The sequence below is a fragment of the Protomyctophum parallelum genome, assembly GCF_964188405.1.
Source record: "Protomyctophum parallelum genome assembly, chromosome: 6".
Taxonomy (NCBI): Eukaryota; Metazoa; Chordata; class Actinopteri; order Myctophiformes; family Myctophidae; genus Protomyctophum; species Protomyctophum parallelum.
Genome location: NC_139701.1, coordinates 35081402 through 35097368, shown reverse-complemented (window position 1 = coordinate 35097368; position 15967 = coordinate 35081402). Strand labels below are relative to the sequence as shown.

General features: G+C 44.9%; 1 protein-coding gene across 1 annotated transcript in view; it reads right to left on the bottom strand.

The window, feature by feature from the left end:
• Positions 1-2281: 2281 nt before the first annotated feature.
• The window catches only part of qsox1 (quiescin Q6 sulfhydryl oxidase 1), a 29351-nt gene continuing 15665 nt past the window's right edge, over positions 2282-15967 (bottom strand). The window contains exons 9-13 of the mRNA XM_083767263.1: positions 15735-15857; positions 14233-14374; positions 10730-10903; positions 5724-5885; positions 2282-4543 (exon numbers count right to left, since the gene is read on the bottom strand). Of these exons, the coding sequence (XP_083623389.1) occupies positions 3714-4543; positions 5724-5885; positions 10730-10903; positions 14233-14374; positions 15735-15857 (1431 nt within the window). The 3' untranslated portion in view covers positions 2282-3713. The remainder of the gene's footprint in view (positions 4544-5723; positions 5886-10729; positions 10904-14232; positions 14375-15734; positions 15858-15967) is intronic.

Sequence of the window (15967 nt, the reverse complement as noted above, 5' to 3'; positions counted from 1 at the left end):
TGGCTCACAGCCTCAGCCTGACGAAGCTCAAAACTCTAATATCTCCCCTGAGTCATAGGCAAATGCCTTTGACTGGTCTTAGTGGTTAGGATGTTGGCTTTCCACGTCGGAGACCAGGGTTCAATTCCCGGCTGTTACACTAACATACAAAAGAAGACCTGAACAGCCAGCGGCGGCCTTATATATGTTTCAATCGTTTCAACTGAAACGGGCCTCCCCCCCAAAAAAATAGTAGTAGTAGTCATTGTAATTGTTCCCAGTGTGTGCACTCACTGCACTAGCAGCGCTGACAGTTGCGATTAAATCATTGTATAGCCTATGCTGCCTTCCAGTTATATCTTAAAGTAAAAAAAAAAATGAATCAAGCAAGCTGCTTTTGTGTATTTTCTACTTGGCTGTGTATGCTGTTCATGCTTTGAAGTCCGATAATACACATTGACAAAAATAATTATTAATTATTACAATTATGACGTCATGAAAGGGGCCTCCCGATCCTTAAGGCCGCCCCTGTGTGTGAGAGAGAGAGAGAGAGAGAGAGAGAAAGAGAGAGAGTTTCAGAATATACCGTGGGATTTTTTTGTCTCCACCTGCATAATACCCACAAATCTATACAATAGCAGATCAACACCATCGTCGTACAAGGTATAAATCAGGCTTTAGAAAAGGCTTCAGTGCTCTAAGTAGTAGTAGGTGACCATCAATCTGCACTGACTCCAATCCTATAACAAGCCAGGTAGACATTTAAATAGATTAATAGATCAGTCGTCAGGGAGAAAAGTACTATTACCAAAACACAACAGACCCACAGACTCAAAATCTAAAGGTTGATTCAATTTAATTGATTCAATAATAGCAACAGTGAAGAAAATGATCTAATAAGGAAGTAGTAAATCGTTGTGCTACCTGTATAGCAAAACAAATGATAAACAAACACGCACATAAAAGTTTGAGAGGGTACATCATTTCTCCTGTAGGTTGACAGTTTGCCAAGTAATAAAAAGAAGCGCCTGAAGCCGATATTAAAATCAGGAAGATATATATTCACACCTCCACGCATAAGTATGTCTGTAAAAGGAAAGAGATACAAGCCTATATCATTTCTGTCTGACGATGTGTTTTTCCTCAGTCCAACCCTGCAACCATAAAGTGTGAATGAGGACTTAATTTTATCAGTTTCTGAGAAGCTTGATTAGGCCAGAGATCCACAGCTGCCTAGGCCTGGTGCTCACCTTCTTTAATGTAGGGCTATCAATCAATCCTGTGTGTGTGTGTGTGTGTGTGTGTGTGTGTGTGTGTGCGTGCTTGTATGGCCTTAGTGTTGCGGTACCCCAACGATGTCACTAACGCAGCCTTGTACTGTTGGCCTGATACTGGTGTGTTGGTGGTGGTTGTGGCGGGGAGGGTGCAAGTCATGGGAGTCAAGTCAATGTTCCAGGAAATACAAAGCTTCAGATCAAGCATTGACTGTCTTTCAGGTGGGCTTGGTGTAATCCATCTATCCATCCATCCATCCAACCATCCATTTATCTATCCATCCATCCAACTCTATCACCCAGAGTACGCCCTCTTTCATCCACCTCCAACCCGCCCTCTCCTCCCTCTTGCCTTCTCCCGAGGGTCCATGGGCTGGCCCCCAGCAGGGCCCACCTTTAAGTGTGTAAGGGAAGAAGAGGGGCCCTGAAAGCCGATTGCGTTTTAATAAAGTTTATTATCTGCTGGGAGCTAATCCTCAAGGGTAATCTCTCCCCTCTAGTCCTAAAGGAAAGCTGGATTACTCACTTGCTATAATCCCAATGAAATTGTTAGGATTTAGCTTGCGCTGCACAGCAGATGGCAACAGGCTTTTTCCTTCAAACCTTGCAGCCTTTAACCCCTCTATTCCTACATGTGAGACCCCCTGTCCCTCCCGCCATGCCACACACCCTGGCAGGACGCTTCAAAACAACAAACCAAACATGGCCATGTTGTTCAGAAAAGGCTCAAAGTGTCTGAGATGGAGATGTTTTGACATCCGAGACACTTCAGATGTATGGAGGCCATGTGTTTCTGCCTACTTGTCTGGCAGAGTGTGCCGAATGGGGAGTTTAATTCTTTAACATTTGTTTGTCTAACCCAATGTGAGACACATACTGTATACATGCCTTCATGATCACTCTTGATCAAAAGGTAATGAATAAGAGGAATCACCTCTCAATTATCGGATTATTTCATTTTCAACACATTGCACAACGGGTAGAAAGTTGTCAGAGCAGCAATGCAGGAAAAAGAAAACAACTAAATGTCCTTATCAAAAATATGTTTTATTGATTCAGAAAAGCAAAGCAAAATGAAACTGTGCTTTGAGATGAATAACACCAGTAAAAGCTTAATGGACAACAGCCAAAACTAAATCCAGCTTATTCTAGAACTGTGTCCTGTGTGAACATATGTGCTTTGCACAAAACTTCATCAACAATAGGATTGTATGAAGCAGCTGTTATGTGGACTCAGCGATGTGATGTAATGATGCACATAACACAAGCCACCTCAAAGTGTGGCAATTAAATTATTAGCAAATGTTCATTGTTGAACTGGAATTTATTTATGTGGATATGTCAATTCATATTCAATTCATCAGAAAAGATGAGATTGTAGATCAGCTAATGTTCTGCGAATATTCAAGCCAGAACAGGGATGGGTTTTATGTGGTTAAATGAGGCTTATTGAGAAATTAAATCATGATGATGACCACAAAATGTAATGTTTCATTATTTCTCAGTACAAATAGTGCAGATATATGCTTCAGCTGTGGCCCAACAGTCTTTCATGAAAACGTTCCACAAAGAAAACTCTTCATGAATGCCCTTCATTATAACTATAGCAACAAAAAGAAAAAGAAAAAAAGAAAATCTCTATCTTACACACATTTGCTGTATAGCCTCATAAAGTCCACTTATTCTCAATTGAGATACAGATACAGATTTCATCCTTCATACTGTAAGTGGTCAAATGCAGCTCAGAAGGACAACGGACTGTCCTTTAAAACAATCAGTGTTCAATTAGTAAAAAATGAGGGGGGGGTATGCCTGAATACTTCTTTGACAAATAGTGGAAATAGCTGTACTGTACAAGCATACAATGTGTGAGCCTATGTGAACTTTATTTGAATGAATTAAAGGTAAAAAGAATGTTTAAAATTTGTAATTTGCCCAAAACAGAGATGTCGGGGTTATACATTTTAAATTGCACAAACACCAACAACTACCCTGATGAGAGAGTCTTGCTCATGTATGGTTTATGTGTTGCCAAAAAGTGTCATGGCTCTTTACAAAAATGATGTATTTTCAGAATTTAAAATAAAATAAAAAACACAACATTGACATCCCCTTTCAGAAAATGCATAAATTAGGCTTAAAATTAATATTCTAAAAGTGGAGGAACTGGAGAGCACAGCTTTTAGATTGGCACATGCCACCAGCAAGTTTGCACAATTTAAGGCAACTCTAACTCTCCACTTATTAGATATACCTGAACACAACCACAGCGGCAGGCGATGGTGACGCGATGATGAAAAACACGGTGTTTTGTCTACTCTGGTCAATGTCTAAGTAGAAGGCTTAGGACAGTCATCCTGTTATACTAACCCCAATGCTACCCTAATGGGACTGTAATCATTGTAGAGAGTTGAGACGCATGTCAGCATAGTGGTAGTAGGTCTCTTAAAGTACCTGCTTTCAGGGCAGGGACACTTTGGCCCGTCGTGTTCTGAGGCGATTCTTGAAATAAAGGTACATGGCCAGGAGGCACATGGACGACAGGGAGTAGAGGATGACACACAGGCTGATGTCCACTTTGGAGAAGCCAATGCTCAGCACTGACATCCAGCGCCCCCTGTGGCTCTGGGGGCGCGACTGACGACCTGGTTCAATGTCCTCCACGTGACCGACATACTGGCCGGTCAGTCCTCGTTTCTGCAGACGCTTCCTCTGCTGGCCCGTGCCCGCGTCTGGCTCCATGGGCTCCAGCCCCACCATCCTCATCCCAGCATCCAACTCCACCCCGAGGCCGAACACGGGGCCCGGTTCTCGCTCCTCCTGTCGCTGCAAGCTGCGCCGCTTGACCCTGGTGGAGGCGGCCGCGGCCGCCCGCAGTGCTTTGGCTTTGTAGTGCTGGTTGACGAAGGAGTCCAGGTCCACGATGTCCTCCTGGGCGTCTCGCAGCCTCAGCCCCACCACGCTGGGCTTCCTCTGGGCCTGCTTACGTCGGCGCCCCGTCTGCTGAGGCTCAGGCTCCGCCCATCGCTTGCCCCCCATCTCATCCACTGCCGTGGCCTCTCCTCCTTCTCTCACGGCCACCTCCTCAACCATCGGCTCCTCTTCCTCCTCCTCCTCTTCTTCCTCCTCCTCCTCGTCCACAGTGGGTTGTAAGGTAGGAGACCTGGTGATTGAGTCCAGGGCTTCCCTGGCCATCCTTTTGACCACAGCCTGAGCGTCCTTCTCCAGCTGCCTAGCCTCGATCCTTTGCCGCTGCTTGGTCAGCACCTGGTCGTCGTCGTCTAGGTAGTCTAAGAGGGCATTGGGGAGCAGAGGGGAAACACAGGACATGATTTTCAAGTCTACTCGCTCCCCTCGTTCAACTCTGAAGGAAGAAACAAACTACTGACGTCTGGAGCAACAATCTCCAAACTCTCCGCAAATTGCATTCAGGGGTATGTGTCCACAACAATTTAGTTAGACTAGAGGGTGCGGGGAAAAAGGTCTTTGCTAACCAAAACATCACCTGGAAAGGAGAGGTAGATGAAATGCAATGATCATCATAGCCTAATATCTCCTCATATCCAAAAGACATCTGCGATACCTTGACATATGAACTTAACATTCACATGCTCATTCTCAGTTTGGTTATTTTCTCAAATTGCATATTAAAGCATGACTGAGCTCATGCCATGTGGATATTGATGATAGCTACAGGGACAGATGAGGGGATGCACACGCAGATTAGACACACCAATGGACCGACATGTGGACCGGACATGCGGTGGAACATGCGCTGCTCCCGTGCTTGCGGTTATGGTTAGGTTAGGGTTTGAGGTAAGTTGTTGGTCTAATGAGTCGGACTAATAGTATGTCCAAACTAAAGCCTGTACCCGTCAATGGCATACGTCATTTGATGTTTTCAGTGTTTACAATTCAGGGCGCTCTTCCGCAACCTATATGACTGATCCTAGGACTTCCGAAAAAGAGGACACCCGGAAATAACGTAAACGTGATCTAAAAGAATCCAAGCCGGTTTAGTCTATATGGATTTATATTTTTTATACATTTTGCTTTGCTTTCTGTTCCCAGACAGCATTTTTGGTGAAAACAAGCTATATTCAACTGCCAATACTGTAACTAAAGAATGGAACATCGGGGTGACAGACCTTTTTCCCCCGATGAAAGTAGAGACTTGTCTCGTTTCTTTTGAGATATTTAAAATATTCTGTGGCTCTTGAAAGAGTAGTGGAAAAAGACTCAAAAACTAGTAAAAGCAAAAAACATATAGTTATCGAGAAACTCTGGCAGTAATGAAGCAGCAAAGCATCCTTTGAGAGAGACACATGAAGGGTATAGTATTAGTAGTATCATATGGTGGTACGAGCTTTGGACACTCTGGTTATAGGACAACTTCATTTATTGTAATTTGTGTTTGATGTCTGCTCGCTACACATGCAATTAGGACACAGTGCACCACCTGCATCGTACCTGTGAGCACGCCCTCAGGGCAGTAGTAGGAGAGGAGGAAGGAGAGGACCTTGTCGTGGTTCCAGGTGTGTTCCCCAGTAGTCCTCACCCCGTGGCAGTCTGAACACACCTCTGGAGACGGCCACTGGGTCTTAGGGAAGTTGGGGTCCTCGCTAAGGGCACCTGGGAGACACGGGAGAGAGGAACACATTGTTACCGTGCATGCTAGAGGAGAGAGGAACACATTGTTACCGTGCATGCTAGACACACAATGACAATGTTATGTTGAATATGGATTGAGCATAACGTACAGTATATTTATACTTTTATTAGTTTTGTTTCATGATGGTTCGTTTGCATGCTCAGAATACCCCTTTCTTTCAAAAGGGTATTCAATATGTTGGCTGAAGATACACACAGTACTGTATATGTACTGTAGCAGGCTAGCTAAGCTATGCAAACTGAAGGGCCATAAAAGTATAAAACTTCAAGGCCCATACATTGTTCTTCTTTATATCTAACCTTTGTTATTGTTGGAGCAATGGGTTGTGAATGAAATTGTGTGGTGCCCTGGATGCAATATATGCTGATCCCATTTGATCCTGTCACAAGGCTCATAAACACTAAGTGCCTATATACATATATGTATGTAGGCATGTGCTTATACCTAAGTGCATGTGTGTATATGCACAGCGTGGGTGTGTGTGTATACTGTATATACACGCACCATGTGTGCATGGTGGTGGTGGATAACACAGGAGTGCTCGCTTGCTTGCTTGTGTGTGTGACTGTGTGTGTGTGTCAGTGTTTGTGTGTGTCTGTGTGTGACAGGGTTTAACAATGATCAATGGGCTTCTGGGATGTCCCAGATGGAGGAGTGGCGAGATAATAGATGTGGTTGAAGTGGACAGCAACCCCAAACACCCCCCCCCACCCCCCCCCACACACACACACACACACACACACACACGCGCGCGCGCGCATCTTGCACTGCGGAGCTCCTGTCCAGTACCTCCACACCCGTTTGAAGGGAGTCCAATCTCTAAATTGAATGTGAGAGCAGCAGGCACCTCCACAGGGAGCTGTCCTTCTAATCAATTAGAAACTTTGTGCTTTACATGTTTTCATTCAGCAGACCCCAGGCCACCCGAAACCCCTGCTTTCTTGCAAAACAGGCTGGCAAGATCTCAACCTACTGTGCACACACGCACGCACACACACACACACACACACACAACTGATTCCCTCATGTGGGTGTTTTTGTGTTGGTCAAAGCGTGCGCGCGTGTGTGTGTGTGTGTGCGTGCGTGTGTGTGTACGTGAAGCACCCACAAGAGAGAAGCAGAGCAGTAGCAGGTCTGTCACTTTATGGCTCTGTCAATTTACATCCTCCCCCCTCCCCCCTCCCCCAGCCCTCTCTCCAGATTAATCCAAGTCATATGCATGTGTGTATGTACTCTGCATACAGCACTTTACATAAGGGATACATCAATTTTACGGTGTCCTGGATGGACTGTTTGTGTGTATCTATGTGCATGTGCGCGTGTGTGTGTGAACTAACGTGCTTTATACATTTCAGCAGCAGGTGAGAGCGTACACACACACACACACACACACACACACACACACACACACACACACACACACACACACACACACACACACACACACACACACACACACACACACACACACACACACACACACACACACACACACACACACACACACACACACACACACACACACACACACACACACACACACACACACACACACACACACCTCTCATAATGCTGCCCGTGCCTCTCATCTCTGTTTATTCTAATCAGCTGGCTGTGTTTGTGGCCAGGGTGACTTTAGCTATAGCAGACATATTGATATTGCCACAATGGCCTGTCAGGAAGATGTCATTGCCAAGACATACATATTCATCACGTATAAATATGTATTGTTCAGCATGTCAAACCAGCCTCCTCAGCAGTAATTCTGCAAGTGAGGATCACCTAATGCGCACGGAAGCCATAACAGGCAGCCTGCTGCAAACTGGCTCTTTAAGTTCATTTAAATCGACAAAGACAAAACAATGATCCAAGACCCTGGTGGGATGTTTATTGTATGACGACAACATAAGCCCTATAGCGTCCCTATTCTGAGCATGTCATAATGGGTGAACGGTTCAGCTAAAACAGCTTGTACATCTGCTATTTTATTTTTGTAGACTGTAGAGGGGGAGAAAAAGAGGGATCCAAGTACAGGTCCCTGCAGAACCCCATGGTCAATAAACTGTAGGGGTTTACCAGGCCATTGCATCTTGGTTTCTTATGAATAAAAAAGACAACGCACAGTGCAAGCACATCTGCACACAACTAAGCTCATTGTTGTATACGAGCATCATGCTTGTGCACGCACGCACGCATGCTGTCAATTTACCTCTGAAGGTGTAAAAATGGACCCATATGGAACCGTGATGGTCAATTTTACAATTGGTTTAAAACTCTCAATTTAACCCAGAGTGTAAAAGTGATGGTCGGGGGAATGCCAATAAATCAGTAAAATCCTAAGGGTTGATTTATCCATCTGTAACTCAGTTTGTAAGCCCAGCTGGTTACATTTGCACGGCGAGCAGTTAAACAGCCGGGATGTTCCTGTGCAGAATGTCAGCCTGTTGACAAGCAGCAACAGGACTCCGCTGCCTCTCTCTGCTCTTCACCCTGCCGCTGCCAGGCCGGGCTCAGGGCCCCGGGGGCCTCTTTGTTGCCAGCTAAATTAATTGTTGGGCTGCTTTACAAATAGCTGCCTCTTCACGCATGGCTGCCCCTGAAAGGGGAGGCGTGGAATCCTGCTAAAGAGCGGCACTGTATTAGAGGATGGAGGGGGTGGTCGGGGGGATGTGAGCGTCGCTTTCCCTCAGGGCGTATACTCGCTGCTCGTAAGACAGCCATACATTATGATCCACCCACCTAGCTCCCAGTGGAGGAGCAGCCCAGCCACCGACTCCCTCCCAGCCACACGCCACAACTTGACCCAGCCTTGGGAGGAGGGATTTGCATGGATGTGTGTGTGTGTGTGTGTGTGTGTGTGTGTGTGTGTGTGTGTGCGTCCTTGTATTGCTATACTTGTGAGGGCCAAATTGTCTGTGCCTCACTAGAGTAATGGTTGGTTTATGGTTAATGGTTATGGATATTTTTTTGCATTTCCAGGTTGTTTATTCGTGTTGCCCCCAATGTGTAAGGACCTTTATGCTTACAATTAGGAACAGATTCAGGTTGGGGTTAGGAATAGGATTAGGCGGACTGTATAACTCAAGCTTTAGGGTTAAGGTAAAACAAAATGCAGAAAAGTAAAAAATGGCATTTATTAAATGTCCTCACAAGTATATTAATTTAGCGTGTGTGTGTCCACAATCCACATGCATATGTGTGTGTAAAATGGGAGGGGCAGTAACTGAAGGGGTGGCTTGATGCTTGTGCTGCGGCGTGTGCCACCTGCTGCCTTGAAACATCTTGGGAATTGTGTGTGTTTGTACGCACACGTGCGTGTGTTTTGTGAGTGTGTGTGTGTGTGTGTGTGTGTGTGGGCAACGCAGACTGGTCCCTGTGGGGTATTTGCTAGGAGGATGGTACCATATCACTTGTCAAGTGGCGGATATGAGTCCCGGGAGACGAAGAGGAGACAGAGAGAGAGAGAGAGAGAGAGAGAGAGAGAGAGAGAGAGAGAGAGAGAGAGAGAGGGACAGAAGAGCTGTGCAGTAACAGTGGACAACTGTCTAGGGAGCGGATACAGGCTGTGTTGGGCAGAGCGTGTGCATGGCCCCCTCTGTCCCCTGCTGTTCAGGACACCAAGCTGTTAGTGAGAAAGACGAGGGGGCGGCCGGCACACCACAAAGAACACAAAACAAAGTGATTTAACAAAGTGGGATGTTAATGACAGGCTTGTGCCTCATAAAACCATATGAATAAACAGGGGGGTTGGAGGGGGGTCTGTGTAAAGCTACATGTTAAACTAACTAAGATGACCCGTGTGACGAAATGTCAAAAGCACTGCCTTTTGACTCGTGCAGATAAATAGAGAGGTGCTCCGATCCCTTTTTTTGGGCCTATCCCGGTCACCGATCTTTCTTCTTTTAATCGGCCGATACCGATCCTGTTTTTTTTTGTATTATTGTTATTTTTTTGTGTTTTTTTACTGCAACACATTGCAACATCCTGCAACACATTGCTACAGCTGATGACTTCTGCTGCTGGTGGAGTTAAGATCATTGGATGCAGAGGCGCTATGCAAACTACACACCTGCGTAGAGCCCCGACAGCTATAGAGGCCCCGAGAGCTCCATGTACATTGCAGCCCGTACCGTAGCAGTTGATTTCCCACCCCCTATAGTAAGCAGTTGGTTTGGAGGGCAGTCGGTTTGCCCCCCCCCCAACCCCCCCCGGCACAAAACTTCATATTTACCTTGCTCTGCAACCAATAAAAATGTGTCCTTACATCCTTCATAATATAATAGAATTATTAAAGGATTCACTGGCACCATTATCACCCCCCCGGCCTCTTTTCAAGTGCCAGACAGGTTTGATTTGACTCGACAAAATGATTTCTAGGAGGATTCTAGGAGGATTCAATCCATGGACTGTCTTTGAGAATCTGTTACCTTTCTGCAACGGTTATGACACTCTCTGATTCGCTCTGACACCGTCAACATTACCGTTCCGTCCATCCATGCGTGTCCTTGTGTCTGTGAACAGCTAATCTCCGGCACTGTTGGACCGATCACAGTGAAACTGTGCACGCACAGCCCCTGGATGCCAGAGCAGAACCTCTGCCCGACTTTGCCCAAACATTCACAGTAGGCAAAGGAACTCCGCTACAACAGCACACTTAATGTTTTGGCCAATAAACGTAGATCCCTGGATTCCTTGACTTCCAAAGTTTGCGAGCCCTGGGTAGGCAACCTGGCCTGGCGGAGACCTGTGCTCCGCCAGGCTTTTGAAGTATCATCATTGAAATGGCAGTGTTTCGCCCCCATACCTGCCAGTCTGTTGTTGACACGGTTGTGGCTGGACCAGAGCCAGAGGACGGCCATGGACGGAGAGCCCACCGACATGCCATCCTGTGCCATGTTCTCAAAGTGATCTGCACACGGTCGGCAGCCGAAGAAGTGGTGAACATAGCTTCTCAGTGCCTGCAGTACCTCCTGGGGCCCTGGAGGGAAAGGGCAAGATGGCAGGAAAAGAACATATTAAAGAAAAATATAATAATAATAATAATAATAATAATGACTTACAGCTTACGGTCAATTTAAATCTTTGATTGCAGACTTACACCCAAGTGTGCAACTGTTTTTAAACATGTATTAGATCAAAATGGGGAAATGTTGCTGTTCTGTTTTGTTGTTTTTGTTTATTGCTTTGAAAATGTTGTATTATGTTGTACTGTATCTCAACGACACTGCAAATGAGGGAAACCTCAATGTCTCTCTAGAATAAATAAAGGTACAGAAATAATCAACTTTATTAGATAAATCACAAAAAAGGCTATGTCTATGGGAGTGAAATCATTAGAAACACTGCTATGGTAAAACAGTACAGTGCAGTTAGCTGGGGAAAGCCATATTGAAGAGGTGGCATGGGTTTTGATAGTTTTGAAGGATTGGAGGGTGAGGAGCTTCTTTGATAGTGTTGGGAGCCCACTCCATCCCACAGGGATGGGACAGCAACAGAAAAAGCCACATGCATCTCCCCAGCTTGGGTGCTTGGGGACCGTCAGGAGGTTGGCGTCACCAGACCCGTAGGAGCCAGTGGTTCAGTGCCGTGTAGGCGGTGAGTATTATTTTGAAGTGGATTAGGTTATTGAATTCAATATCATAATCTACAGTTAGGCCTATACTACAGTACATTGAATAGTGATGGCGAGGACAAAATATGCCATAAACCTGTGCTGAACCTGAAAGCTTGCTAATACCAATGCCGGCCCACCACACACTGGATTCCCACGGTTATATGGGCCAGGAGTCATGGGGAGCTGGGTTAACCCCATATTGAGATGAATAATCTAAGTGAATGGGATAGCCCTATCAGAGAGATTAAATACAGTTAACACTCTGTGTGAATGGTGGAGAGGCAGTTATCTCAGGACCTCAACAGTCACAAACCATATTTTACTACAGCTAAAGCGTTTTCTTTTGTTCTGGACTTAGCACATCCATTTCCATTAGAGGAAGCATGGTGATTTAGAAAAATGCATTTATCTCAGATTCTTTTCACAGATTGCGTTTTTGGTCAAAACGAGCTTTATTCAACGGCCCATAACTAAAGAGCCGATGATCGCAGTTACAACATTCATTTTTCTGAAATAAACAACCTTCTGTCACAACACAGAGATTTTCTTTAACTTCCGTTTCACGTCTCGGGTCCCGGTGGGCCTTCAAAATAAGAGTTTCACTCAAAAACACTTGCAGTTTGGGAATAATTAATTAATACCTGGCAGTGAATGTAAAACTAAAAGCCAAACAGAAAATTTAATTCATATTCATAATGTTCCAAATGTTCAATGACAGAAACACAATTAAATCGTTACTGGTGACAGCCCTAATATCAGTGCATACAGTATCTGTGTATAATGAGCTGTGGTTAATGCTGTTATGTGTCTTTGTCTATGTCTCCACCAGTTAAGCTTGGACACGGTGGGGGGCCAGATGGACCCCCTGTTTGTCGGCCAGTCCATCTGCAGGTCACGTGATGGTCCATAAACCCTGGGATTAACCTCAGTGTGTGTGTGTGTGTGTGTGTGTGTGTGTGTGCACGCGTGCGCGTACGTGCATATGTGTAAGAGCGGTATATCAACCTCTGAAATCATCTGCCTATTTTATTAACCAATAGTCACATTCCACTAATCTAACATAATAACCTTTAATAGGTACCGTTCTGCGGGAACAAATAAATAACAGTATTGAAGAAAACAACAATCTTGAGCTCGTCTGTGTGGGTGCATGCGAGTACGTGCGCCTGTTAAGTGTGTCGCTACGTCGTCGTCTGTGCAAACAAACACTCCACCAAACATTCCATGGTTAATTTGTTTGCAAAGCTTTACAAAGCACTCGTCCCCAGACCACCCTTTCTTTGACCTTTCAATGGCCTCTTTTCTTTCACTCGGCTCCTTTTCTTTCTTTCCTACACCCCTCCCACCCCTTCGCTTCTTCCCTCCTCTACCACAATATCCCCTCGAACTATGTACTCTGTGCCTTTTACCCCTTTTCTGTCCAGACTGTCCCTTTACCTCCAATATCACCTTAACCTACCCACTCCAAATTATGATGTTTCACGTAACCGGACATACACATTCCATTTGTAATTGTCATCGTTTGACAACGTCAACATTTCCTGGAGAAATATACATAAGACTGTTTGAAAACGTCAACATTTTGTGGAGAAATACACAGAACACATCACATGGCACATAACATTGTTCTCCTCACATAGGTTGAAGTTTTGCATCTTTGCCCCTGCAGCCGCACCACCAGGCCCAGGCTGTGCAACTGTGAGCTGCAGGGCTGTGGTGAGTTAACACTTTGACTTCTATTCAGGAGTTGCCCGAGTTAATTCATTGTAGAACACTTTCCCTGCGATTCGCGAGTTGACCGAGTTATGTTTTTATTGTTTAATCCACGTTTTTAATCAGTTGTAAGTCATATGGGCAATCCACCAGACAGAATGGGATATGAGACGCGTTTTGATGATGTCATCGCAAAAAGGTCTGTCGCGCCGGTGTGCAAAGGGTTATGGGAAATTGAGTCCCATTGTTTACAATGGGATTCGAATCTGGGAGCGAATCTGCTGGAGGAAGTAGACGTGCGCTGCCCGGGCTGTTGTTGTGATCGCCTCTATGGAATACTTTTCTACACTACAAAAGTTTTAAAGCGGATTTTCATGACAAGCAACTCAGCTATCGGTGCGCTGGCTGTTCAAAGGTAACTTTAAACATAAGCAGTCTAGCCTGAAAGACGCCCGTATATTCAATATTGCTGGCATTCAACCTGTTAAAGAGGGATGAAGCATGAGTCCCAGGAGAGCTATAGGCAGCTCAACTGGTAGCAGAATGGATACCGCCAAAGCCCATGTCACGCTACATTGGTTGTGTAAAACGAATGCATGCACACACACGCACATGCACACACACACACACACACACACACACACACACACACACACACACACACACACACACACACACACACACACACACACACACACACACACACACACACACACACACACACACACACACACACACACACACACACACACACACACACACACACACACACACACACACACACACACACACACACACACACAAACAATAGTTCAATTCCGTTTCATTCAAATTATGCACCGAACTTTAATATTGTAGCTGTCAGCATTGGGTACTGACTGAGACTGGTATATCATTTTGTATTATATTATTGATGTGCATCAGTTCCTTGTCCTTGATCCAGGCACAGAGATGGTTAGTTGTGTGTGTGTTTATGTTACCTGCTGATTGAGCAGACTTCTTGGCCGTGACGGTGAGAATGTGGAAGAGTGTCCACACCCCACAGGGGTAGCGTCTGAAGTAGGGCTTGGAGCCTTGGCAGCCCACCCACCTCACTGCCTCTGGCAGGGCAGTGTATGGAAGCTGACAGAGAGACACAGGGAGTGACAGAGAGAGAGAGAGAGAGAGAGAGAGAGAGAGAGAGAGAGAGAGACACGCACACACAGAGACACTTTTAACCACTTAACCCATTAAGACCTGAGGCCAATTCTATACAAATGCCTTCTAAATCACTAAACTTTTAAGATTTTTTTTAAAAATTGTCAAAAATAGCAGATGTACAATCTCACAGTGACTGTGACTTGTACATCTGCTATTTTATTTATAGCCAGCGCAAAAGATCTAAAATGACACCGATGCTTTTCCGGTTTTAATGGGTTAAGCCATTATTATATTTACTCGTACGGCAAATAGAGACAATACAATACAAAAATGTACATTCCTTTAAAAAAAAAGTCCTACAATTTCCTAAAATAGTGACACCATGTTGAAAGTGGTCATGCGTATTGTGTATATTCCGAGTACTAAAGACCAGTTCAAGATAATGAAAATGATTGGGTGCAGTTCCCCGGCCTAATCAATGGCCAGTCAATGCCAGGTTAATGGCGTAGCCCTCCTCTTATATAAAGAGGCTCTCCCCATCTTTAGGAATGATCCAGAGTTGAATCCAACAACATATTTTCCCTGACATATAGTCGTTTCTCTCTCCCCACTGCCTGCCATCGGCTAGTAGTTTGATTGACAGGGTTACTCACACGTCAATATTAAAGATTTTGTGTGTGTGTGTGTGTGTGTGTGTGTGTGTGTGTGTGTGTGTGTGTACAGAGTCCATTTCCTCTGAGGTAGAGTCGGTTCATACCTTCTCATTGATTCATTGATCCATTGATTCGCCTGCTAAAAGCTAATGATGTAAGTAAGTGACTGTTTCAATTTGCGAGAGCTGCTATACAGCTATACTATAGGCATGCTGCAGGCTTCCTTCCAAAGACAACAACACATACATCCTTAGGCTGTGTATTTGGCTGGCACTGAGACAAGGCAGGAGTACACACATGTATATATCTGGATACTTTTACACATTAGTAATGGGAAGTAAGTATGCGTCTGTTCTGTAGCTGTGCATGTTTTATTTTTTATCAAGATCAGATTTCAAAAGGTATATGATTTGAGTCTACTCGATGTATTCAAGACTGACAAGTGACCTTGGAATGGAAGGTCACTGACACTTTGAGATTATGTCCAGTCTAATGTGGCAAGGAGGACCATGGCATGGCACCACCAAACATTAGCATCAACACAGTGGGAAGGTATGCCTACTGTATGCCTACAGTATTTTAACATCCAAGGAAAAGTGAATGCACATAGAGTATACGTATATGTGGACAGACAGACAGACAGACAGACAGACAGACAGACAGACAGACAGACAGATCTTTAGGCCCACCTGTGCGGTGTTGTCCAACATGTCTCTGAGAGCACTATAGGACACTTCAGCCTCTGCCTGAGTTTGCAGCCACGTGTCCACTGACTTCAGGAGGTTCACCACCACTGCACGGCCTGGGAAGTACTGGAGACAAGTAAAACAAAATATGTTGTAAATAGATGTCATTTGTTATATATTTATTTTATGTACTGTATATTGTATACTTCTTTGGTCTGATGAAGAGTCGAGAGGCT